Raw genomic sequence first — 24,914 nt, forward strand, 5'->3', positions numbered from 1 at the left:
CTGTTTTTCTTTGCATATATCTGGCTAAGAGTTTATCAAGCTTCTTGAATCTATAGCTTAATGTCCTTGCTTGCTCTTTCGTGTTTTGAACACCAAATTACTTTCTGCTGTACATCGTTTGTTCCTTTTTTCTTTGTTCTGTTTTCCATTCCTTTTGTTCCCCATGCTGCAGCCGGGTTATTTTATGCTGAATTATCTTCTGTTTCATTAAACCCAACTTTCCCTCCATACAATCAGTTGTTAAACTATTATTAATTTCAGTCATTTAATTCTAGAACACCTATTTAATTTTTCCTGCAGGTTCTCTTTTTCTTTGAAATTCTCCATCCTGTTGTCTATTTTCAAAATATACTAATCACAATCATTTTAAAGCCCGTGTTTGATAATAGTAATGTATTGGTGACTGGAGGTCTGTGCATGTTAGTTTTTTTTCTTAATTTTCATTCATTTAGGCATATCTACTATCGTACTGAATAGTGTCTTAATTGAATATCAAACACTGAAAACAATACATAGGCTCTAGCCAATAATCCCTTCAAGATGATTTTCTTTAGGAAAACGTATAATAAGATTTCGGAAACAGCACCTTAATTTAATCAGTACTTAAGTTGACTCAACCTGTGCTTCTGTATTAATGAGCCCTGATACATTTTATATTTCCTTTTCTGCTAAGGCCCATCCCTTCAAGGGTCTCAATTAAAAGTTTGGACTGAGCCTCTCATCTTGATAGTATCTGAAGCACAATTTCTGTTTCCTCAGCACTATGTGACTGTTTTTTTGGCCTTTAATCTGCCTGCTTCTTCTACTCTTAATCTTCATAGCTTAGAATCTGAAAAATACCTCCATGGCAATAGTGGCACAGAATGTTAGGTTACCCTCAATGTGATTTCTTTTTGAGTCTCGACTGCCTTAGTTGCTCTCAAATGCTTTTAAACTTTCTTTTTTACTTTATTCATACTTTAAAACTGTTCTTACCAAGGGTATGTGTTTTGCTGTATGTTACTTCATTGTAATTGGAAGCAAAAATCTACAACTGGAATTTTATTAATGTATAATAGTTAGCTACCATATGTATTTTAGTTTCTTATTACAAGTGATATAAGAGTAATAATAGTTGTATAAGGAAAAAGTAACTAATATCATTGAAAATTAATATATAAAAGCTATTTTAAAAATTTAGTTTTCACAAATTCACAAAATACCAAATAAATGAGAAAGTGATTTTTAAAAATAATCTGATTAAGTTTTTTTCAAAATTCTTTTGAGGACTGAAAGATTTTTGATTCTTCATTATTTCTTTAATCTCACTTTAATCTTTATTTGATATACAAATATGATTTGTATTCTGTGGATCAGAGACAAATTTATTACAGTGAGAAACAACTATACTGGAAAATATTAGCCTTGAAAATGCCTTTCCAAAATCTTTTCTTGCTACTTGCCCAACAAAATGTCTTTCATTTTAGTCCATATTTACTAAGGTAACTTGTCTCTTTTAGTTTTCCTTATCATTATTTCTTTACATCTTGGGTCAATAGACAAAATTATGAGATCTCTTACATAGCATAAAATGTAGATTATTTTTATTATTTACAATAATAAGTACATTTTAAAACCACTCATAGTTTACAATGTGCATTCTCACACACTCTTTTATTTGAACTCCTTAATAGTGCTATGAGTTTGGCATGTTTTCCTATTTTATAGATGGGGAAAATCCGAATCAAATACTCAGAGTGCTTTTTCCTACATCACCCAAGAATAAAAGGGTAAATCTGAAGTTCAGACTCATGCCTCTTGATCTAATCCCATGTTTATTTCTTTACACTATGTTGCATCATTCAATCAAAATTCATTATGCACCTGTGATATGCCAAACCCATAAATAATCACTGGGAATAAACAGGGAAATATGACATGAGCAAGAAAACAAGTTAAACCATGTGTGGACTTGGAAGAAAAGGTTCCCTTTTTTCTTTTGTTGGATTTCTTCTGAATTCTTCAAAGACAATATCTGTGGGTCTAGTTCACAGGATTTATTAAGTGCATATTGGAAACTCTAGGTGCCATTAGGGAATAGAGAAAGAAACAGAAGGCATGATCCTTCTCAGAAAGTCCTTTGACACTAAGCAATATAGACAACCAATGAAACAATCTGAAAAGCAAATATGCAGTGAATCACTTGTTTGGCTTTACATGGAACCCATCATTATATGCAAAAATCACATGTTCGTGTTTATTTTCATTGCTGTTCTAAAAGCAAAAGTTAAGAATGGCCTCACTCAGGCTAGACTGGTTAGCATTCCTAACAGAAGCCATCAGGTGGTTGGTCATAGTATCTGAAATACTAGGGTTCTCCACCTTGGTTATAAATTACAGACCACTGCCTGGAAACCCTCGCTACATAAAACCTAAAGCCTGTTACCATGATTTCCTTCTTTTCTTTGAGTTTAACTAGCCAGACTCTGCATATGAATCCTCAACAGAAATGTAGTGCATATTTAATTGATTGGATTTCAAAGATGAGAATCCGTAAAACTAGGCATTAAGAGCATAAAAAGTGACACATTTATTGTGATTTAATCTGTTCCAAATATCTTAGTATCAATTCTTATACAAATTTTTATCAGAGATATGAGTTTTCTGATTCTAAAAATGATTATCTGAGAACTCAGAGATGCTAAGCATTTCAGATAATACAGCTGCGGTACAAATTCAAATTCAAATCCAGCTTATTCCAAAGTCCATGTTTTTCCCTCCATGTTTTCCCAGGAGTTGGGAAATATTTTCTTTGAAGAGCCAGGTAACAGATATTTTAGGGTGTGTGGGCCATTTGGTCTCTGTTACAGTTATAGCTTCCCAGGTGGCACTAGTAGTAAAGAACCCACCTGCCAACGCAGAAGATGTAAGAGATGCAGGTTTGATTTCTGGGTTGGGAAGATCCCCTGGAGGAGGGCATGGCAGTCAACTCCAGTATTCTTGCCTGGAGAAGCCCATGGACAGAGGAGCCTGGCGGGCTACAGTCCACAGGGTCACACAGAGTCAGACATGACTGAAGTGACTTAACACACAGTTACTTAACACTGCTGTTACAGAATAAAAGTAGCCTAGACAATACAGAAATGAGTGAGCATGGTTGTGCTATCATAAAATTGTATTTATGAACACAAAAATTTCAATTGCATATAATTTTCACATTATTCACATTATTTTTCTTTTTTTTCAACCATTTCAAAATGCAGAAGTCATTCTTAGCTCACAGACTATAAAAAGCAGGCAGTGGATCAGTTTTGGCCCATGGACTATAGAGTCTGACCTCTGCTGTATTTCTGGTTTTCCAGTCCACTACCTAAAATGAACAGAATATTGTACTGTAGAGGGATTCGATGATGAATGAATCTTCACCCTTAAGGTACATACTCCTCAGCGATCATGTTTACACAACTACCGCAGAAGACAAAATGCTATGCTACAAATACATTTAAGTGTAAAATAGACTCAAAAGGACCTAGTGAGTGATTGGACATAGAGAGACAGAGATAGCTTTATCTCAAGTGGAATTTCCCCATGTATCTAATCTTCCACACCCATCTATACCCCTCCCCCCTCCACACACATATACACACTCTACGATTTAGAAATTTTAGTCATAACAGATTGCTTTCATTGCTGGAAAACACCAAAGTTTTTATATTTCCATAGCTTTTCAGGTAAGGAGTTCATGTTTTCCTTCTTGGTAAGTGCTTTCTCCACTTTGACTTTCCAAAAAACACATGCTAATCTAAGATTTAGCTCAAGGATTACTTCTATTATAACGCCTAGACTTTTCTGAATTTCTCTGCCAAACCCTACTTACTATGTGTAATTAATCTCTTCCTCCTCTGTGCTTCCTCAATAAACATTTCTGTCACAGTTCCTATACACTTGCAAATAATCCATAGTTCAAAGAAGACTTTATAGGGAAATTAGAAGATATTTTGAGTTGAATGAAAATAATATGTCAAATTTTATGAGATGCAATTAAAGCAATGTTACAGGGAAATTTATAGCTTTAAATGTCTATGTTTGGCATGAGTAGGGGGGTGGGGAGGTAGTTAGGGTTGGGGGAAAGCATTATAAAAAAAAGGGCTTCCCCGGTGGTTCAGATGGTAAAGAATCTGCCTGGAAGATCCCCTGGAGAAGACAATGGCTACCAATCTATTTTTGCCTGGAGAATTCCATGGACAGAGGAGCCTGGCAGGGTAAGGTCCGTGGAGTCACAAAGAATCAGACACAACTGAGTGACTAAGACTTCTATTTTTTTCAAGCATTATAAAATCAATAATCAATTTTTACCTGAAGTAATTGGAAAAAGAGCAAATAAAAACCAAAGTAAAAATAAAAAGGAAATAACAAAGAGCAAAAGTCAGTCAAGTAGAAGAAAAAATTCCCGTATCATCACTGTTATTTTATTTTCTCTAGAAATAGCAGCAGTGCAATTAGACTTTTAGTTTTATACTTTATGAGATATAAAATAAATGAAATATAAAACATGAACAAAAGATTTAAAATTTAAATCATTTTCTCATAAACTGAATTAACATCTAAAGAGAAAAACAACCTGAAAATTATTTCACTTATCTATTTTTTATAGTTTTGCCCTTAAAATTTAGTTTTTAACATATTTAAAATTCATTTTCATATGTAGACTACAATAGAGTCCCATTTTGCTTTCTAAATACAATAAGCCAGTTTTTCTAACTCTACCCATTAAAACTTTAATCCTTACCCTGATAATTTGTGGTACTACATTAACTATATGCTAGTTTCTGGAATATTCAAGAGCCAGTTTTTAAACACTCTGTTCTATTCTATTGATCTATTTTTCTACTCCTTACACCAGAAATACAATACACTGTTTCTATTACTAGAACTGTTTACTATGTAAAACATTTCTGGTGGAGCATATACTCCCCCCTTTCCACCTTTTTGTACATCTTTTTCAAAATTGAATTAGCTATTCATTATTCACTTATTTCATATTATTCACTTATTTCACATTATTCACTTATTTTCCAATTTTAGAAGAAGATTTAGATAGTTTCTTCCACTTCTTGAAAAGCATACTGGTACATACGAGCTGAATTTAATCAAATACTTGATTTTCACTGTTTAATATGATCTTGTAATTTCTCTTCTTTGATCCATCATTATGTTGAATCACATGGATGGATTTCTTTTCTAAGATATCAAATCGTGTTTGCCTTTGTGGAGTGAACCTGCTTGTTTATTATATATAATATTTAAGCATACTCTTGGATTTTATTGATTTTTAATCTTAGATTCTTACTTTTACATTTATATGTGAAATTAGTTTATATATTTCTTTTTTGGATATTCAGAATATACAACTCTCATAAAATTGTTTGGGCAAGTTTTCCTCTTTTCTATTTTTTGAAGCCACTTGTATAAAATAAGAATTATCTGTTCCTTCAAAATTTGTCAGAACCCACCTGTAAAACCAACTGAGCCTGGGGCTTTTTTGAGGAAACATTTATAATTTCTATTTAAAGGTTTTTGATTGTTATTAATATATTCAATTTTTCTTTTCCAATTTTGGATTACTTGATAGTTCCAGAATTTTATTTGAATATGTAAAAGTTCTTCTACATATTCAAATTTTAATACGGATAGTTGTTCATAATATATTTATGAACAACTCTGTTTTAGGTATAGTTAGGTTTAGGTATAGTTATCATTCCCTTTATATTGGAATTTTTTGAACCTTCCTTTTCTCTTGTTTTCTTAATTACACATGCCTGGTACTTCTTCAAAGAACAAATTTTAGTTTTATTCATTTCTGTTTTTATTCTAGTTGCTGTTCTCCAATTCACTGATTTCTGTCCTTCTCTTTATTATTTCCTCCCTTCCTGTTTCTCTGGATTTACGCTGATGTTCTTTTTTAGATTCTTGTGTTGGACACTTGGATAATTTGTTTTCACTGTTTCATAAATATTCCCTCTAGATGTTATTTTAACTGTAGTCCAAAAGTACTGATATATAGTTCTTTTATTGTCAATGAGTCCTAAGTATTTTTTATACCTCATAATTTCCTTTTGAAGTTGTGAAATTTTAATAGCATTTTGTTTCTAGCCCTGATTTTTCAGAGCATAACAACTTTAATTGTGCCAGTTATGTCAATATTAGAGTTTTACTCCTCTTCCACTTGGCCCAACAGTTTCTTAGGAAGTACTTAAACAGTGAGCCTTTATTCATTCAGAAATTAAGGACCAGTCAGTACTAGAGATGTATTAGAGATTCTCCTAGCTGGTCAAAAAGTGTTTACCAGTACTCTTACCATTTCTCTCTCTCTCTTTTTAATATACAGAAATATTTACAAAATCCTTTTTCCTTTCCTCTTTTCTTATTTTAAAATTTTGTGTTCTTTGCTCTTCTTTCTTTTATTCTTTATTTTCAAATTATTTATTGTTTAATTGAGGCATAACTGATATACAAGATTATTTTAGTTTTAGGTGTAAAACATAATGATTCAGTATTTGTATATATTGGGAAATGATCACTAGAGTGAGTCTAGTTAACATCCATCATCATGCTTAGCTACAGTTTTTTTTCTTGTGATGAGAGCTTTTAAGATTGACTCTTGTAGCAACTTTCAAATATGTAGTACATTATTAACCACAGTTGCCATGCTGCACAGTACATCCCCTTGACTGTGTTTTATAACTGAAAGTTTGTACATTTTGACTCTCTTCATCTATTTTGTTTACTCCCTAATCCCCACCTCTGGCAGACACTAATCTGTTCTCTGTATCTATAAGCTTGCTTTTTCCCCCTTTAAAAACAATCCCATATCTAAGTGAGATCATAGCCTATTTGTCTGTCTCTGTTATTTTACTTAGCATAAAGCCCTCAAGTTCTGTTCACGTTGTCACAAATGGTAAGATCTCCTTCTTTTTTATGACTGAATATATGTGTATACACACACACCCCCCACATTTTCTTTATATATTCGTCCATTGTTAGACACTTAGGTTGTCTCCATATATTGCCTATTGTAAGTGACATTACACTGAACATGAGCCATAGCCATAGGTCGCTCAGTCGTGTCCGACTCTGCGACCCCAGGGACTGTAGCCTGTCAGGCTCCTCTGTCCATGGGATTTTCCAGGCAAGAATGCTGGAGTGGATTGCCATTTCCTTCTCCATTGAACATGAGGGTACATATATATTTTTGAGTTAGTCTTTTCATTTTCTTTGGCTAAATACCCAGAAGTGGAATTGCTGGATCACATGGTGGTTCTATTTTTCAAAATGTTTTGAGGAAACTCTGTACTAGTTTCCTTAGCGCTGCTGCTGCTGCTGCTGCTGCTGCTGCTGCTGCTGCTGCTGCTGCTGCTGCTGCTGCTGCTGCTGCTGCTGCTGCTGCTGCTGCTGCTAAATCACTGCAGTCGTGTCTGATTCTGTGTGACCCCAGAGAGGGCAGCCCACCAGGCTCCTCCGTCCCTGGGATTCTCCAGGCAAGAACACTGGAGTGGGTTGCCATTTCCTTCTCCATTTATTTTATTTTGCTAGATCTGACAATTCTTTTTTTTATTTCATAAATTGGAAGGTAAGCCTCTATTCAAAGATTCATCCAGAAAACTATAACCATCCAGAAAACTTTCCAGATATCATAATTTAACAAAAAAAAAATTCATGTGTAGAAGTTACCTAGTCTAGCCACAACTTCTTTGACTTTATTTGTAGAAAAGTTTCAAGGTCTTTTGTCAGAATCTATTAACTTAATATAGATTTCTAAAAATACTAGTTATCTGAATTTCAATCTTTTATGGGAAAGGTGCAACAAATTAGTCAGGGATTTAGAAACTGACAAAAATGTATGCTCAGAGGAATATTGTAAGCTCTATTTTTACCATTTATCGTTCATGACCTTATATAATCATATATCCTTCTGTGGCATCATTTTCCTTTGAATTAAAATGAGGTGTTTGGGCTAGGTGATTCCTTTCAGCTCTGGTTGTATTTCAAGCTTGATGGTGAATTTTAGAAAAGATAATATAATAAATAAGTATGATCAATCAAGTAATTGTAGTCTTAGGCTATTAAATGATAAGGACAGAGATAACCCTATCTATTGATTCTTTTTGAGTTTTGCTACTTAAAACCTGATTGGCTTCCAAAAGCATCAGTGTCACCTGCAAGCTAGGTAGAAATACAAATCTCAGCTGTATTAAATCAGAATCTTTATTTTAACATAATTCTCAGGTGATTTGTATGCACATTAAGGTTAAAGGAGCTCTACAGGTTTATTATCTCATCAGTAAAATAACTGATGTCCAAAATGATGCCTCCAATTATGAAAATTCACTTAAGTACAGGATCCTGTTTTTAAGAGGGAAGAAAATTTTCTAATATATATTTTGGGGTTATTTCTATGCACATGATTTAACTTCTGAAAAGTTCTTGCTTTCCAAAATAAAATTTTCTCCTTGGGAAATTAACCTAGGTGAATTCCTACAGTCCCTGGGAATCCTAAAAAAAACACATATGACTATGCATATGTAATTTTCACTTCCATAAAAAATTAGCCAAATGCATTGAAAGAATAATTTCATCTCTCCTTGTTAAGCAGTTTAGCCCCAGAGATAAAGGACTCATTTTCCATTTTCCTATCTGATTGCTACTAACACAACTTGATTGATTTTACATGGAAACTTTTGCAGGCCCTAGATATGACAACTTGGCAAACTCTAAGTTTCATTAATACTTGGAATAGCAATTTTCTTTTAATCAGAAGGAAAGATTTCTTGGCTCCACAGTGAATCCCTCATCCCCTCACTTACGCAGTCTAGTTCCCAAGAGACCCTTCATTATCAATATTTCTTAATATGTTTTCACATTTTCAGATTTTTTCTTAAGTGGAGTTTTCCCAGGATTCAGACTATGAGATAAAGATTTGCACGCAGAAAGTTTATCAAGAACTTTCTTTGGGATCAATACCTAGGGGAGAATGAAAGATCCAGGAGTTGGCAGAGAGAGAAGTAGGACTGTGAAACATTTACGCAAAGGTTTCTGCATCCTACAGGGAACTAGGATGGCCCTTCAGAGTTGTCCCACTTTGTATACCACACAATCCTATCAAAAGGTCTTTAGACATGGGGTTCTCCTCTCCCCCTACTCCAGGGAAGTGGCATGACCTTGTGGAGGCTTTCTTTCTCTGAAGGCAGAGACTTGATGTGAGCTGAATGCTCAGTCATGAAGAAGGGGATTTTGGTGGCACACCACAGTATTTACTATAGATTTGATTTTTGCCTTTATGATCCCCCTCTGAGCCTCACAAGTTCTTCTAACACAAAGTTTCTGAAGACTTGGTCCTGGTATCTAAAATCACAGCTGAGGAGATGCTATTAGAAGGAACTAAGCAATAAATTGATTTTGGTCTGAGCCCTTCCACTGACCTGCTAAATCATACCCTGTCATATGCCTCCTCCTGGATAATTGAGATCATAATGGAGATTTCTTCTTCATTTCATAAAATTTACAAGTGGACCTCACTCTTCTGAAAAAAGAACTACATAAGCTCATGGTATTTATAAACTTGCTTGTGTGACGGTGGGATAATTCTAGAAATCAACTGGACTTTAACCAATATCCAGAGAGACAGGGGTCTGGGCACCAGAAGGAAGTCAAACTCTGTTGAAAACTCCTCCCACATTTTGACCCATACCCTCAAGTAGAGAGGCCACCAAGAGATCTCAAGCTCAGAGGCAAGATGCTAGTTTCCTCTCACCTTCCCTTCATCTGTTCAACTTGGACTTCAGGGTAGATACTTTGAAAGTTTCAGGGTTAGTCTCTCTATTCTCAAATTTCTGAAGTCTATGTGGACAGTAATATTATTAGGGTAAACCATATGAAATTGCCAGTATTTGATAATTTTTCACCTACAAAAAAAAAAGCATATGGTTCAACCAACAGTGTAAGCATTCTTAATCTTTTCTATTGACCCTACTTGAACTGTGAATGGCTTTCAAAGGGCTCTTTTAGCTCCCTGAAATAGTATCATGTTTTTATACCTAAGTATTTATGTGACTTCACTTTTTGTGGAGAGAGAGGGCACACATGTCAACAAATTTTCTAAGAACTTTGTGATTTTCTGCTCACCAAAATTAGGAACCCTTGGGCAGTAAAAATAATACAGAAAACCCAAATTCCTAACTGTCTAACATTCACGTTGGAGAAAGTCACTTAAGCGCTCAGAATCCTACCTAGCACTTCTATAATATAACCTTTGTATCCTAGGGACATTATAGTAAAAAAAAAAAAAAAAGTGTCTCAAATGGGAACAAAAACCTAATGAGCTTAATGGAGGCTCCAGTAAAGCATGGCTGGGGAACTGTAAAGTACTTACAAACTGAAAGTAGTATGTGCCCACTTTCTCCTGTTCAAGGGCCTTCCCTTTCTCTCTGAAATCAGGAAGTGCCATAGACGAATGAAAATGGAAAGGCACACAGAAAAAAATGACATCTCAGTAACTAACCAAAAACATTTTAAAACCTCAGAGAAGATTCTTTTCAAGTTTGTGGTATAGTTTCAGGATTTGCTGTCCAGGGACCACCGCAAAGGATGACCTGAACGTCAAGATGCTTGGTTTAGGAGTCAATTAAGTGTGTTTGTACCCAGCAGGCAGACTGAAGAGAGATTTCTTAAGCCCAAAAAAGTTCTACACCAGGGATGCATTCTTTCAGTCTTACCCTTTAGCAGTGGCCAGAAGTCAGATCCGGGAGTTAATGTGGAGACTTTGCATGGAAAGTAACTGAGTGCATGGGACTGGCTTTCAATTTCTTTCTGTCAGTCAGTTTCTATCTATCTATCTGCCTGTTATCTATGTAATCCATACTCTCTCTGTTTCAAAGTATTTTGCTAGAGAGTCACTGAGCTAATTTTACTGGCTATCATTCTATCTTTAGGCCATTCTTCAGTTCTCTTTGAGAATCAATTGCTTTTCTAAAAGATCTTGCCTTCTTTTGATATCTAACTATAGTTTGTCTTCTTCATAAAAGCCACATTCAAGTTAATTTTATATTACCCTGTAATACATAAATGCAATTTTCTAAACAAGCAATAAAATATTACAAATAAAACTAACAATTCCCTTGACCTCTTAGCATCTTGGACTTTTCTCTTGGGGCATGCCTGGTGCTCATTTCAGATTTATGTAGTCCCCAATTAGTTGCCTCCAGTGTATTTTGTTTAGAAGAGGGCAGCTGTTCGCATTGTGCATTTGGTGTGGTGATTAGAGGAGTGTCTTACTTATGTAGTGACAAAGGTGGCATGAAGTAAGAATAAGCAGAATTTTGTGTTGCCAGATTTTCTCCTCTAGCCATTACCTACTTTTGTTTAAGAGTACAAAATTCAGTGTTTATTTCAGATAAAGTAAAAATAACCTAGACTGTTATATAAATTAAAATAGATGTGACTTGGCTGTAGAAAGAGCAGCTTTGAAAAATATAATGTTTGTTCAAATAAAGAATGCATTTTAGTATTCTAATTATACTGTCAATTCTAGAAATGTCCTTATTTATACGTATAGCAAAAGTAGATTTTTAATAAACACATACTGAACTGAATTTTTTTTAAATCTCTATTAAAAGTTATGTATACAGAATGTATTTTTCATAGATTCCGTACATAAAGTAGAGATGCATTCTATACCAAGAGCCTCAAATACTGCCAGTTTCTATGGAAGCAGAACCTGCAGTACCAATTCACATCTACAAGTACCATTTTAAAACAGCATATGTGAGATTCTTTAGCCTATAAATTTCAGAAAAGCATAATTCTCTATATATCAGAACACTAGTTGTGTTTAATTTAAACGTTTCTTCTTTATCCTGGTCTTCCTGAAGTGTAAACAGAATTTTTAAAAAATATTCCATTTTGGAAATAAAAATTCTTGAGCACTGAATCTTTACTAGATCGTAGGCATTATCTTTGTGCTTTCACATGATTTCATTTTATCCTCATAGTAGCCAAGTGAGGTGGGTAGTATGTTGGCTCCTCAGGTGTGGAAAAGAAGAACCCTAGGCTCAGAGAGGAGAAATGGATTGTCAAATTTAGTTTACCCAGCTACTAAAGACAGGGCTAGGACTCTTCCAGGTGGCACAGTGGTAAAGCATCCACCTGCCAATGCTGGAGACGTGGGTTCGATCCCTAGGTTGGGAAGATCCCACTAAGAAGGAAATGGCAATCCACTCCAGTGTCCTTGCCTGGGAAATCCCATGGACAGAGGAGCCTGGCAGGCTATATATAGTCCATGGGGTCCCAAAAGAGTCAGACATGACTGAGAGACTAAACAACAATAATAAAGATGGGCTAAGAGTTAAACCCCAATGGTGCACTTACTAGATTCCCTTTACCGTGGTTGGCATTCATTGTGCAGACTTGAACTGGTCTCTGGTTTGAGGTTCCAATAGTTATACGACAGAGTTCTACTTTTTTGCACTGAGTTGCTCCTGTGGGGGCATATTTGGTATTCAGATGAGAATCAAGTGTGGCTACCTCTCTTATGTCACTGTGAGAGGAAATGCCCAAGACTCGGCATCCTGTATCGTGATCAGACTTTCCTCTGCCAGTGTCTCACTTGTGGTTTTCCTACTGAAGCCATGGCCGGGAAATCCTGGCATAACCACTTCCCACAAATCACAAATCAAGGCACAGAGACACTACCACTGCCACAGGAACAGGCTTTAAGGTTCAAAGTGATTTGGGATTCAAAGACCCTTAGAGCAAGGCGATGCAAAATGGGTCAGAGGTTTTGGGCACGGGCCCTCAAGACAGAGAAATCCACAGCATAAGGCGTACTAATTAGTTTCAGGTGGGTGGTGTCTATTTGGGGACCCAACAGAAAGTGGGAAAACGGAGCCCCCCTGTTCCTCACTGAAGCCACCCCACTCTTCCTGAGACCTATTCAAGTAAAGCCACCAGGTACTTCTTTGGGTTCTGTTTGTTCCTGGCTCAGGAAACAACCCAGAGCTTTCTTCCAGTACTTGGGTCTCTTTTGTGGTGTATGAAAAGGAAGAGGTTGTGGGCATTCCCGGGGGACTTTGATGCTGTCTGGGGGCTGGAGTTGAGGGCTTTGAGTTAGGCTCCTGGTTAACTTATGGTGTGTTTCATGTCTAGCCCTCATCTAGCAAGGAACAAAGGACCTCATACTGCAAGCCATAACCTATGGGTCTGGAAGTTTTTTAAGCTATAAAGAAATATTTACTACTTCAAAGAGGGGAAATGAAAAGGTGGGTGGGGGGGAAATGACACTGTAAAAAAATAGAGCATGGCTGGTCTTTCCCTCAAAGGTGGAGAGCAAGAAGGGAGAGTTGTGCTACACTGACCACCGAAAACCATAAAATCACCCTAATTAAGCCAGCAGTGCAAATGGACACTCTATAAACATACCACCAAGGCTCAGGGAGAGTAGGTCTGTGGACAAGGAAAAATTCTCGTTAAAATAGAAAACATGTTTGACTCTCATGCTCCCCCTTTTAAGAAAAGCCCTCTGCCTTTAGATGTCGTACCCTGCTCTGACACTGACGACAGTGTTTGGAGGGCTCTATCCCTTTCAGAAGGCTTCCCTGGTATCTCAGCTGGTAAAGAACCTGCCTGCAATGCAGGAGACCCCAGTTCAATTCCTGGGTCCACAAGATCCCCTGGAGAAGAACGAGGCTACCCACTCCAGTATTCTTGGGCTTCCTTCATGGCTCAGGCAGTAAATAATCCACCTGCAATGTGGGACACCTGGGTTCGATCCTTGAGTTGGGAAGATCCCCTGGAGGAGGGCATGGCAACCCACTCCAGTATTCTTGCCTGGAGAATCCCCATGGATGGAGGAGCCAGGCGGGCTACAGTCCATAGGGTTGCAAAGAGTCAGATACAAGTGACAGACTAAGCATAGCACAGCACATCCCTTTCAGAACCTGATACAAAGCTAGAGAAATATATACAGACTGATGTACGTTCTAGCCCTAGACTCTAATAAAGCAGCAACCACGCAACACCAGGGAAGATGGGAGATGACTCTCAATATCTCAGTGTTAAGAATAACATTGAGCTCTAGGAAATAAGACGAAAGTAGAATTGCAACATCAGATAATGGAAGATAGGTTCTTCAGGTCATTCCCCAATCTCTGAAATGTTTTATTTTAAAGGATTTCTAGGGACAAGACTGCTTCATTGTTAATTAGTCTAGCCATCTAGAATATTTCTTACAGATAACTGAATTTTCCTGTGAATTTTCAGCACTGGCTTATTTTCCAGCCACAGATAGGGTAAATGTTGTGCTTGGGGCACCAGAAGAATAAGAATAAGCAGTTTGGCAGCATCTAGTTTCTGAAGCAACAGACTCTGCAGTGACCTTTCTCCTATGTCACAGTTGAAATGCTAAGTGAGAGGTTCTGATAACAATTTTAAGGGGGAGACAAGGAGACAGGGAGGGTCTCTCTGGTAGCTCAGTGGTAAAGAACCCCCCTGCCAATGCAGGAGACACAAGTTCGATCCCTGGGTCAGGAAGATTCCCCTGGAGAAGAAAATGGCTACTGACTCCAGTATTCTTGCCTGGGAAATCCCATGGATAGAGGAACTGGTGGGCAACAGTCCATGGGGTTGCAAAAGAGTCAGATGTAACTGAGCGACTAAACAACGGCAACAAAGGAGATAGGGAAGGATAATTAGCTATGCCAGTTGAGAACAAAGCGTTAGCTTGGTGATCATCTTGTCCACGTCTCTCACATTGGAGATAGGGAGGTATTGGCTGGCTATGCAGTGGTTTAACGTCTCCAGCAATGGTCTCCTTGAGTGATCTTTTAGAGAAGTGTTAAGAAAGAGTCAAGTAAAAAAGAACTGGTTGAAGTAAAGTCTCAGAAAAAGATGGGACTCTCAGTAGGTGAAAGTTAGCTACTTTCTAGCTAATTTTTACTTTTGATAAGACTGTGGCTACCTTTCTGTGCCTACTCCATGTTTTTTTCCCATTTGTAAAGGAGGGAGTTCTTATCTTGTAAGTGGCGAGCTATTTGGGAAGGATAAAAGTAGTGTGACATGTGCCTTGAGAGCCCACTGGAAATAATGGCTCGTACATATATGTGCTTGTGCCTAGGTTTGTTTCAGTAGACCAGGAGTGGCCACAGCAATTTTCATTTTCTTGACATCTGATGGCCTGGTATCTGGGAAACGTCAGCGGCCAACAGTGACCCTTTACCTGACCGATGTCAGTGGAAACAACCACTCTCTTGGTGAGTCTGACAGTGATCACTTTAGGGCCACCAGAGGACAATCCAGTAGACCCAGGATTCTGCTCGATGTCTGTCTCTGATATTATTTGAGACCTTGTTACATCATATAGCTATTGGGAAGATAAAATGAACACTAGGTATGGAAACTTGATGCTACACAAATGGCTTAAAATATTATTCAATCCCGTTGTTTCTCTTCAGGAACCTATGAACTGTCATGCCAGCATAACCCGCTGGTTATCAACATAACTCATCACTCAAATGTCCTCTTCCACCATGTCACATCAGTGCTGCTGAATTTCTCAACCCCGTTGGTGGGCATCTCGGCGGTGGCTCTAAGGACATCCTCCGACACAAGTCCTTCAGCTCCCAACAGCTGCATCATCCCAGAGCAAAAGGGGCAAAATCATCAGGGACAAAGGTATAAAGTCCCCTTACTTCCTTTTCCCTTTCTTTTTCAACAACTGCTATCGTTTTCATACATACTATTGTATATAAAGTAGGTGTTTGTTTGCTAACTAAAAATGGGTCTCAGTTCAGTTCAGTCACTCAGTTGCGTCCGACTCTTTGCGAACCCATGAATTGCAGCACGCCAGGCCTCCCTGTCCATCACCAACTCCCAGAGTTCACTCAAACTCATGTCCATCAAGTCGGTGATGCCATCCAGCCATCTCATCCTCTGTCATCCCCTTCTCCTTCTGGCCCCAATCCCTCCCAGCATCAGAGTCTTTTCCAATGAGTCAGCTCTTCGCATCAGGTGGCCAAAGTATTGGAGTTTCAGCTTTAGCATCAGTCCTTCCAGTGAACACCCAGGACTGATCTCCTTTAGAATGGACTGGTTGGATCTCCTTGCAGTCCAAGGGACTCTCAAGAGTCTTCTCCAACACCACAGTTCAAAAGCATCAATTCTTCAGCACTCAGCTTTCTTCACAGTCCAAATATCACATCCATACATGACCACTGGGAAAAACCATAGCCTTGACTAGACAGACCTTTGTTGGCAAAGTAATGTCTCTGCTTTTGAATACGCTATCTCGGTTGGTCATAACTTTTCTTCCAAGGAGTAAGCATCTTTTCATTTCATGGCTGCAGTCACCATCTGCAGTGATTTTGGAGCCCCAAAAAATAAAGTTTGACACTGTTTCCCCATCTATTTCCCATGAAGTGATGGGACCGGATGCCATGATCTTCGTTTTCTGAATGTTGAGCTTTAAGCCAACTTTTTCGCTCTCCTCTTTCACTTTCATCAAGAGGCTCTTTAGTTCCTCTTCACTTTCTGCCATAAGGGTGGTGTCATCTGCATATCTGAGGTTATTGATATTTCTCCCGGCAGTCTTGATTCCAGCTTGTGCTTCTTCCAGTCCAGCATTTCTCATGATGTACTCTGCCTATAAGTTAAGTAAGCAGGGTGACAATATACAGCCTTGACGTACTCCTTTTCCTATTTGGAACCAGTCTGTTGTTCCATGTCCAGTTCTAACTGTTGCTTCCTGACCTGCATACAGATTTCTCAAGAGGCAGGTTAGGTGGTCTGGTATTCCCATCTCTCTCAGAATTTTCCACAGTTTATTGTGTTCCACAAAGTCAAAGGCCTTGGCATAGTCAATGAAGCAGAAATAGTTATTTTTCTGGAAGTCTCTTGCTTTTCCAATGATCCAGCGGATGTTGGCAATTTGATCTCTGGTTCCTCTGCCTTTTCTAAAACCAGCTTGAACATCTGGAAGTTCACGGTTCACGTATTGCTGAAGCCTGGCTTGGAGAATTTTGAGCATTACTTTACTAGTGTGTGAGATGAGTGCATTGTGCAGTAGTTTGAGCATTCTTTGGCATTGCCTTTCTTTGGGATTGGAATGAAAACTGACCTTTTCCAGTCCTGTGGCCACTGCTGAGTTTTCCAAATTTGCTGGCATACTGAGTGCAGCACTTTCACAGCATCATCTTTCAGGATTTGAAGCAGCTCAACTGGAACTCCATCACCTCCACTAGCTTTGTTCGTAGTGATGCTTCCTAAGGCCCACTTGACTTCACATTCCAAGATGTCTGGCTCTAGGTGAGAGATCACACCATCGTGATTATCTTGGTTGTGAAGATCTTTTTTCTATAGTTCTTCTGTGTATTCTTGCCACCTCTTCTTAGTATCTTCTGCTTCTGTTAGGTCCATACCATTTCTGTCCTTTATTGAGCCCATCTTTGCATGAAATGTTCCCTTGGTATCTCTAAATTTCTTGAAGAGATCTCTAGTCTTTCCCATTCTGTTGTTTTCTTCTACCTTTGCATTGATCGCTGAGGAAGGCTTTCTTATCTCTCCTTGCTATTCTTTGTAACTCTGCATTCAGATGCTTATATCTTTCCTTTTTGCTTCTCTCCTTTTCACAGCTATTTGTAAGCCCTCCCCAGACAGCCATTTTGCTTTTTTGCATTTCTTTTCCATGGGGATGGTCTTAATCCCTGTTTCCTGTACAACGTCTCGAACCTCAGTCCATAGTTCATCAGGCACTCTATCAGATCTAGTCCCTTACATCTGTTTCTCACTTCCACTGTATAATCATAAGGGATTTGATGTAGGTCATACCTGAATGGTCTAGTGGTTTTCCCTACTTTCTTCAATTTAATTCTGAGTTTGGCAATAAGGAGTTCATGATCTGAGCCACAGTCAGCTCCTGGTCTTGTTTTAGCTGACTGTATAGAGCTTATCCTATAAGAATAAATCAATATATAAAGAATATTTGGCTATAAAGAATATAATCAATCTGATTTCAATGTTGACCATCTGGTGATGTCCATATGTAGAGTCTTCTCTCGTGTTGTTGGAAGAGGGTGTTTGCTATGACCAGTGCGTTCTCTTGGCAAAACTCTATTAGCCTCTGCCCTGCTACATGCCAGTCTAAGAACTACTAAAAAAGACATAAGAAGCAAGCAAAGAACAATTCATAGAAGGCACACTTGCATTTTATATTTTGCTCTTCTTTCCTTAGCTGAGAATAATTTTTATGTAAATATTTATCATCTTTACTAGGTCTAAAAATCTCTTGTACATATAAAACCACTGCCTTCAAATCAACATTGCTATGTAAACTGCCAAATTTCCCTGCCAAAAACTCAATGTTCCCTAGGTGATGTACATTTTTCCACTTGTTCCCACCTGGACAGTGTAAATAGTGAGTTTAACAATTAGTCTCTAAGGCGTGCTATGTAATCAATTAGACTTACATATGGAAGTCAGGACTATATGAGCTATGTGTGCCATTCTGTAGATAGCTGTGACTGTCACCATGTAGATAGTGTTTCCTGGACTCTCAGCCACAGCTAGTATGGAACGTTGGCATGGCCAAGGTTGGCCCTGATGAGGCAAGGAGCAAGTCAGACACAGTTATCTGTGCTATATTTGTGCTGAATTCGTTCTCTGAAAGGTCTAATCAGTTAGGTAGGACTACAGGTAACAGCGTTTGTTTCCTCAAGGAGTGAAGTGTCAGGCGATTGGGATCCTAGTCACAAAAGCTGGGGTTGCAGACAGTGCTCCATCACCAAGGAGGGACTCCGATACCACCATGCCCAACCTAGGTATCCCAGAAACCCAATCTTGATTAGGAAGTAGACAGTACTAATATAGTGTTTTAGTTATCTTTTGCTCTGTAGCTAATTGTATTAATACCAACATTTAGTGGTTTATCACAGTTTCTGTTGGTAAGAAATCTGGATGCAACTCAGCTAGGTGCCTCTGGCTTAGTGTCCCTTATGAGGTTGTCATTAGCTCTTGGCCAAGGCTGCAGTAACCTAGGCTCAAGTGGAGCCTTGCAGAATTTACTTCCAAGCTCACTCATGTGGCTATTGGCAAGCCTCAGGAGATCTGTGGCCAAATTCATTTGCATAGGTGCTGGTGTGGGCACAGTCACATAAGCATGGCTCAGTTCCTTGCCACACGAGCATCTCCATAAGCTGCCTGAATGTCTTTGTGACATGATGGCTAATAATCCAAAAACATAAAGAGAGCCAGAAAGGGTGAGTACATGAGAATCTGCCCCAAACGGAAGCCAGTCTTTTTATAACATAATGTTGGAACTGACAACGCATTACTTCTGGCATATTCTATTCATTAGAAATGAGTCAATTAGTCCTGCCCATACTCAAGAGGAAGGACGAGCATCAGAGCACAAATTATTAGCGGTCATTTACCACATGCAATGATAGTAGTTTATGTTAACTGAGTATTACCCATGTGCCAGACATTGTTGTAAGTGCTAGAAAGGAATAGGGTCTCGGTAATGGACATTGCAACATTAGCTAGTTCATCTGTGACTTTTAAGTCTCCTGAGTGAGCAAACGTCTTCAAATATGAATGCAAAATTGTAGACTGTTAAAGTAACATTGTTTACTAGAATGATTGCCTCTCTCTCATGTGTTTTCCAGTTATTTTCTCTCCTGGTTCTACCTCTGGCCTCAAGCCATACAGAATTTCTTTCAGGCCCCTGAACCATGTGTTCTCGATGAGCTCCATGTCTTTGCACATAATGTTCCTACCTTCTTGAATGCTGTCCAGTACTTCTTCACTTCAACTCACACTTGACCATCAGGATCCACCTTCTTCTATGAAGTTTTGGCAAGTCCCCTCCTTGTTTCCATAGGACATTGCACACAACCTACACTCTACAAAAGCAGCTATCTCATTGGGTGGTAGCTTATTTATTTTCTTGTTCTTTCCCACTCTGAACTCCCTACAGTAGGCATTCTGCTCAGTATCTCTCAATACCTAGCAGAGGCCCTGACATATCAAAGATGTCAGAAACTGTACATCTTATGACAGTTACAGGCCTTACTTCTAAATCCTCCATGGGACAGAACTGAACAAGCAAACCAGAAAAGAAGTCACAACCTCTCTAGACCCAAGGGACAAGAATTCCCTTACGCCATCACAGCTGTGAAATTTTGACAAAGAAGTTGATTAATTATGATCACTGCTGTTAATTCTTTGCTTATTTTCATTTGGCACTGTGGGAAAACAAGTTTTCTTACATGCATGCATGCAGACCAGTAGAAAGAGGATATGATTCTCCAGTTTACACAGAATGTATCTGGAATGCATAAGCATTTCCAAACCACATGTGACTGACAGGAGCCATGCAAATTGGCTTTTCCTTCTCAGCCAGCAAATCAGTGCAATATAGTAAATTTTGATACGTAGGGGACCTAATAGAGCCCACGTATTTTCTTTGTGGACAGATTTAAAATCTGAACCCCTATATACTCTCAAAGGATGGAAGTCTTTTAGCATCTTTGTATCAATCACAGTTGTAAATGTAGATAGACCATAATATGAAAGCCTCAAATTCTGGGCATAGGAAGAGGGATTCCTGGCTACTGCCTTCTTACCCCTTATGACCTGAATTCCATTAATACTAAAATGGGCAAGGGAGAGCTGACAGATGCCTGGCAGTAGAAGATGTGTTCTCCATTTTGTATTTAACCATTAGTAACCAATGGCCTGACTTCCTACATCACTGCACCTCTATTTATTTTTTGAAATAGACTCTATTTCTTAGAGCAGTTTTGGATTCACAGCAAAACTGACCGGAAAATACAGCAATTTCCCATAAACCCCACCCCCCACACACACACACAGTCAGTCTCCCCCACCTCACACCGTCATCAGATGCACAATCAATGAACCTACAAGGACACATGATCATCACCCAGAGTCCACAGTTTACATTAGGTTCATTCCTGGCTTTGCATGTTCTATAGGTTTGAACAAATATTTAATGACATGTATCTGTTACAGTGCCATAGAGGAGTTTCATGGCCCTGAAAATTCTCTGTGCTCTGCCTTATAATACTGCATCTTTAAACCAGTGTGACTGGCCCACAGAATCTCAGTGGAGGTTCCAGTAAACCTAAGCCTGGCTTCCCAGTGACATTCATGATGCTTAGTTCGGATTCTTTGGCTTTGATCTGTCTCTTCATCTTGTTTCCCATTTTGCCATGATGGCTACCCAGTTTATGACCCGTTGGGCTTAGTCTTTTGATAACGGATCCTTAGTCTTGAAAACCAAGTTTAGTGTTCCTGGATTTGGTCTCCTCGTGCCCTCCTGTGGTCAGTCGTGTCTGACTCTTTGCGATCCCATGGACTGTAGCCCACCAGGCTCCTCTTTCCATGGAATTTTCCAGGCAAGAATACGGGAGTGGGTTGACATTTCCTCCTCCAGGGAATCTTCCCAACCCAGGGAAAGAACCCACGTCTCCTGTGTCTCCTGCATTGGCAGGTGGATTCTTTACCACTGCACCACCTGGGAAGCCCCACCAGTGCAGGGGGCTTCCAATAACAGTTAACTGCATTTTTTACTCTCTATTTCCTGCTCTAGCCATCTTTGGGAAAGGCCTTGCATAACCTTCCACAGTATCCCAGGAGTTGGAGTGTCAGGCAGATTCCCAACCATCTCAGGGTTGTGTTGATAGCTTTGGAAAGTGAGAAACATCTTTTTGATTAATATAGTGGGGTTTTGAATGTTTCCAAAATAGGATCCATGCACTAACAGGTTAATTTTCCTAAATGAGTAGATTTTCAGTTCAGTTCAGTTCAGTCACTCAGTCGTGTCCGACTCTTTGCGACCCCATGAATCACAGCACGCCAGGCCTCCCTGTCCATCGCCAACTCCCGGAGTTCACTCAGACTCACGTCCATCGAGTCAGTGATGCCATCCAGCCATCTCATCCTCTGTAGTCCCCTTCTCCTCCTGCCCCCAATTCCTCCCAGCATCAGAGTCTTTTCCAATAAGTCAACTCTTCGCATGAGGTGTCCAAAGTACTGGAGCTTCAGCTTTAGCATCATTCCTTCCAAAGATTCATATAATCTACTTTGGAAATTCACAAGGTCAAGTCTAGCAGAATTTACTAATAGACAAGAATTTCTCATGGGCGTGTGTTTCTCCTACAACAAGATTCTGTTCTTTCAGTCATATGAACACAATTAAAATATTAGTTGCAACTTCTCTGACCCTGCCTGATGGTATAGCCATTAAATGCCCCAGTGTTGAATCTTCTGAAGTTGAAGAACAGTATCTCCTTTTCCAGGGCCTGGGCTGATAGCAATGGTTGAAACTTCTGATCACCCGTTTCTTTTCAGCATTTATACTTTCCTTTTATTGATTTTTTTTCTACCTACCTGCCTTATAAAAGGTTGAGAATATAACCTCCCAAACAATTGTGATTGTTTCAATTTATCCTTATATTTCAAACAGTTCTGGCTTTTTATAATTTGTGTTACATAATTAGGTATAGAAGTACTTGTGACTGTTTTATCTTTATTGGCATCATACCTCTTGCCAACCCTTTTGCCCCTTTGAAAGGATTTGGCTTTGTATTACGCTTTGTCTGGAATTAAAATTTCCATCCCTGCTTTCTCTTTGTTTGTATTTGTTTGATAAATATTTGCCTTTCTTTTATTTTTAACCTTTCTCTATCTTCACTGCCAGTGAGCCCAGGGCTATTGCTTCATTGCACTGTTTACAAAGACAGTAGGATTTCATTGTGTAAAACTACTCCAAGCTTTTATTCTGAAATTTCATCTTATGCTCCCTGAGCCCATAATATTCTTTAAGATTCTGTAGCATCGTTACCTTTGGGATGTTTATCTCCCAGGACTCAGTGGCCTTTGTCAATGGTTCTCCCTTCCCCTCACTCACTCCTACCTCCCTCCACCAAGACCCTTATACTTTCTGACTGGAAATCGTGAAATGAGTAAAGAAAGAGTACTGCTGAAGACTGATGGGTAGAGGACAGATCTGTGGCCCCTGAAAGTAGTGCCCAGTTTCCTGGTCTTTACAGGGGCCAGGGAATGAAGCAAGACTGAGTCATTCCTTCTCTTGTAGTGTGGCTCTATTCTTTATTTGCTTTGTGCCTTTTTTTTTTTTTCCAGAAAATAAACAACAACAAAAATCACGTTTTGACTTCCAGTGATGTTTCTCAATTCAATTCCAATACATTTTGAAATCGGGGGGGTGGGGGGCGGGGAATCCTCAGAGTCCAGCTATCCACCTTGGTTTTTGGTGTTAATCAGAGTTTTCCTATGTTTCTGTATTGTTGATATTTAAGGAGAAGGCAATGGCACCTCACTCCAGTACTCCTGCCTGGAAAATCCCATGGACAGAGGAGCCTGGTAGGCTGCAGTCCATGGGGTCGCTGAGAGTCGGGCACGACTGAGCGACTTCACTTTCACTTTTCACTTTCATGCATTGGAGAAGGAAATGGCAACCCACTCCAGTGTTCTTGCCTGGAGAATCCCAGGGACAGGGGAGCCTGGTGAGCTGTCATCTATGGGGTTGCACAGAGTCGGACACGACGGAAGCAACTTAGCAGCAGTAGCAGCAGCAAGTGGGAAGCAGGGAAAAACTACCTCTGAGGATTCTTGTGAGACTGCTTGAGAATGATCCATGTGGAGTTTGAAACCCATTCAAGCACCAGGTGGGACCAGTTCCATACCATTTCCCATCCTTATCTTTTTCCACTATCTTCCTTTTACAGAATGTGACAGTTATCCATCAGTTTACTGCTTCTCATCTCTAAAGTCACCCTCATCACCCAAACTCGTGGTACTAAGAATAGGATTCTGTTAATATTCACCCTTTGCTGCCTGGCACAGTGTTAACTCTTGTCAACAGAGAGTTCTGGAGACACACTGCAGGAGCAAGGGGCTTCTCTTCCTGTTTCAGATATGCCATCTTCTCTTCTGGCTGCTGTGACATGCTCACCAGTGATGTGCAGGACACCTGTGGTCAAGGATGGCAGCCTTTGTGTTCCAGGTGGCTCTGCACCACAGTAGTTAGAGGTGGTAGCTTAGTAATTGTGATCCCACAGCGTGTCATTGATTATCAGCATCCCATTTCCCACTGGGAAGTAACTGAGCACTGTACAGGCACAACCAAATGGATTCCCTCTATCTATGTGACTCTATCTTCTACCATCATTTCCAGTTCCATTCTGTGTCAGTTGGTCAAGCAGGACACCATAATTAGAATGGGGAAGATTAATATAAGTAACTAGTAACAGGAAATGAACTCTTAAGGGGTAAGGAGAACACCTTGGCAGTTAATTTTAGAGAAGAATGGTGGATCAAGGGGGCAACCATTACTTTTAGGGATAGGGGGAGAGTATCTTGAGGAAGAGCACTCCCCTCCCTCCAAGGCTGTGATTTTTATCTCATTGGACAGGGTGGAGCACATTGGGTGACAGAGAAGGGTGCTGAGGTTTCGTAGGCTGAGACTGGCAATCAAGACACCACCCACTGGGGTGCTAATCAAGGCTCATTAGGAAGCTTTCTGTTGAGGTTCTATTGGGACTCTCTGAAAAGCTGTCATAGCAAATGCTACTGAAACTGTCTGGGAGGTCACCTGCTGGGCACTGATGAGCTTGATGGAAAGCCACCCTTTGGGGTACCAATGAGACTTTCTGGGAAGTCATTCAGTGGGGTACCTTTGCTGGGAAGCCAGCTAGGGTGCTGGTAGGACTTCTGGGACATGCAGGGTGTCACTGAAACTCTGATGCTGTGTCAGACATCAAATGCTGCTGAAGCAAGGAGAGAAAAGCACACGGGAATCAAGAAGAGACAACCCCTTCCTCCTACAATGTCTCCCCAATTATATC

The 24,914-nt window shown here is 39.3% G+C and overlaps 1 protein-coding gene across 1 annotated transcript in view; it reads left to right on the forward strand.

The window, feature by feature from the left end:
• PAPPA2 (pappalysin 2) overlaps positions 1-24,914 on the forward strand; it is a 309,041-nt gene that overhangs the window by 177,536 nt on the left and 106,591 nt on the right. The window contains exons 12-13 of the mRNA XM_052654064.1: positions 15,146-15,281; positions 15,483-15,702. Of these exons, the coding sequence (XP_052510024.1) occupies positions 15,146-15,281; positions 15,483-15,702 (356 nt within the window). The remainder of the gene's footprint in view (positions 1-15,145; positions 15,282-15,482; positions 15,703-24,914) is intronic.

This window comes from Budorcas taxicolor, chromosome 16 (genome assembly GCF_023091745.1).
Source record: "Budorcas taxicolor isolate Tak-1 chromosome 16, Takin1.1, whole genome shotgun sequence".
In the NCBI taxonomy this organism is placed as follows: Eukaryota; Metazoa; Chordata; class Mammalia; order Artiodactyla; family Bovidae; genus Budorcas; species Budorcas taxicolor.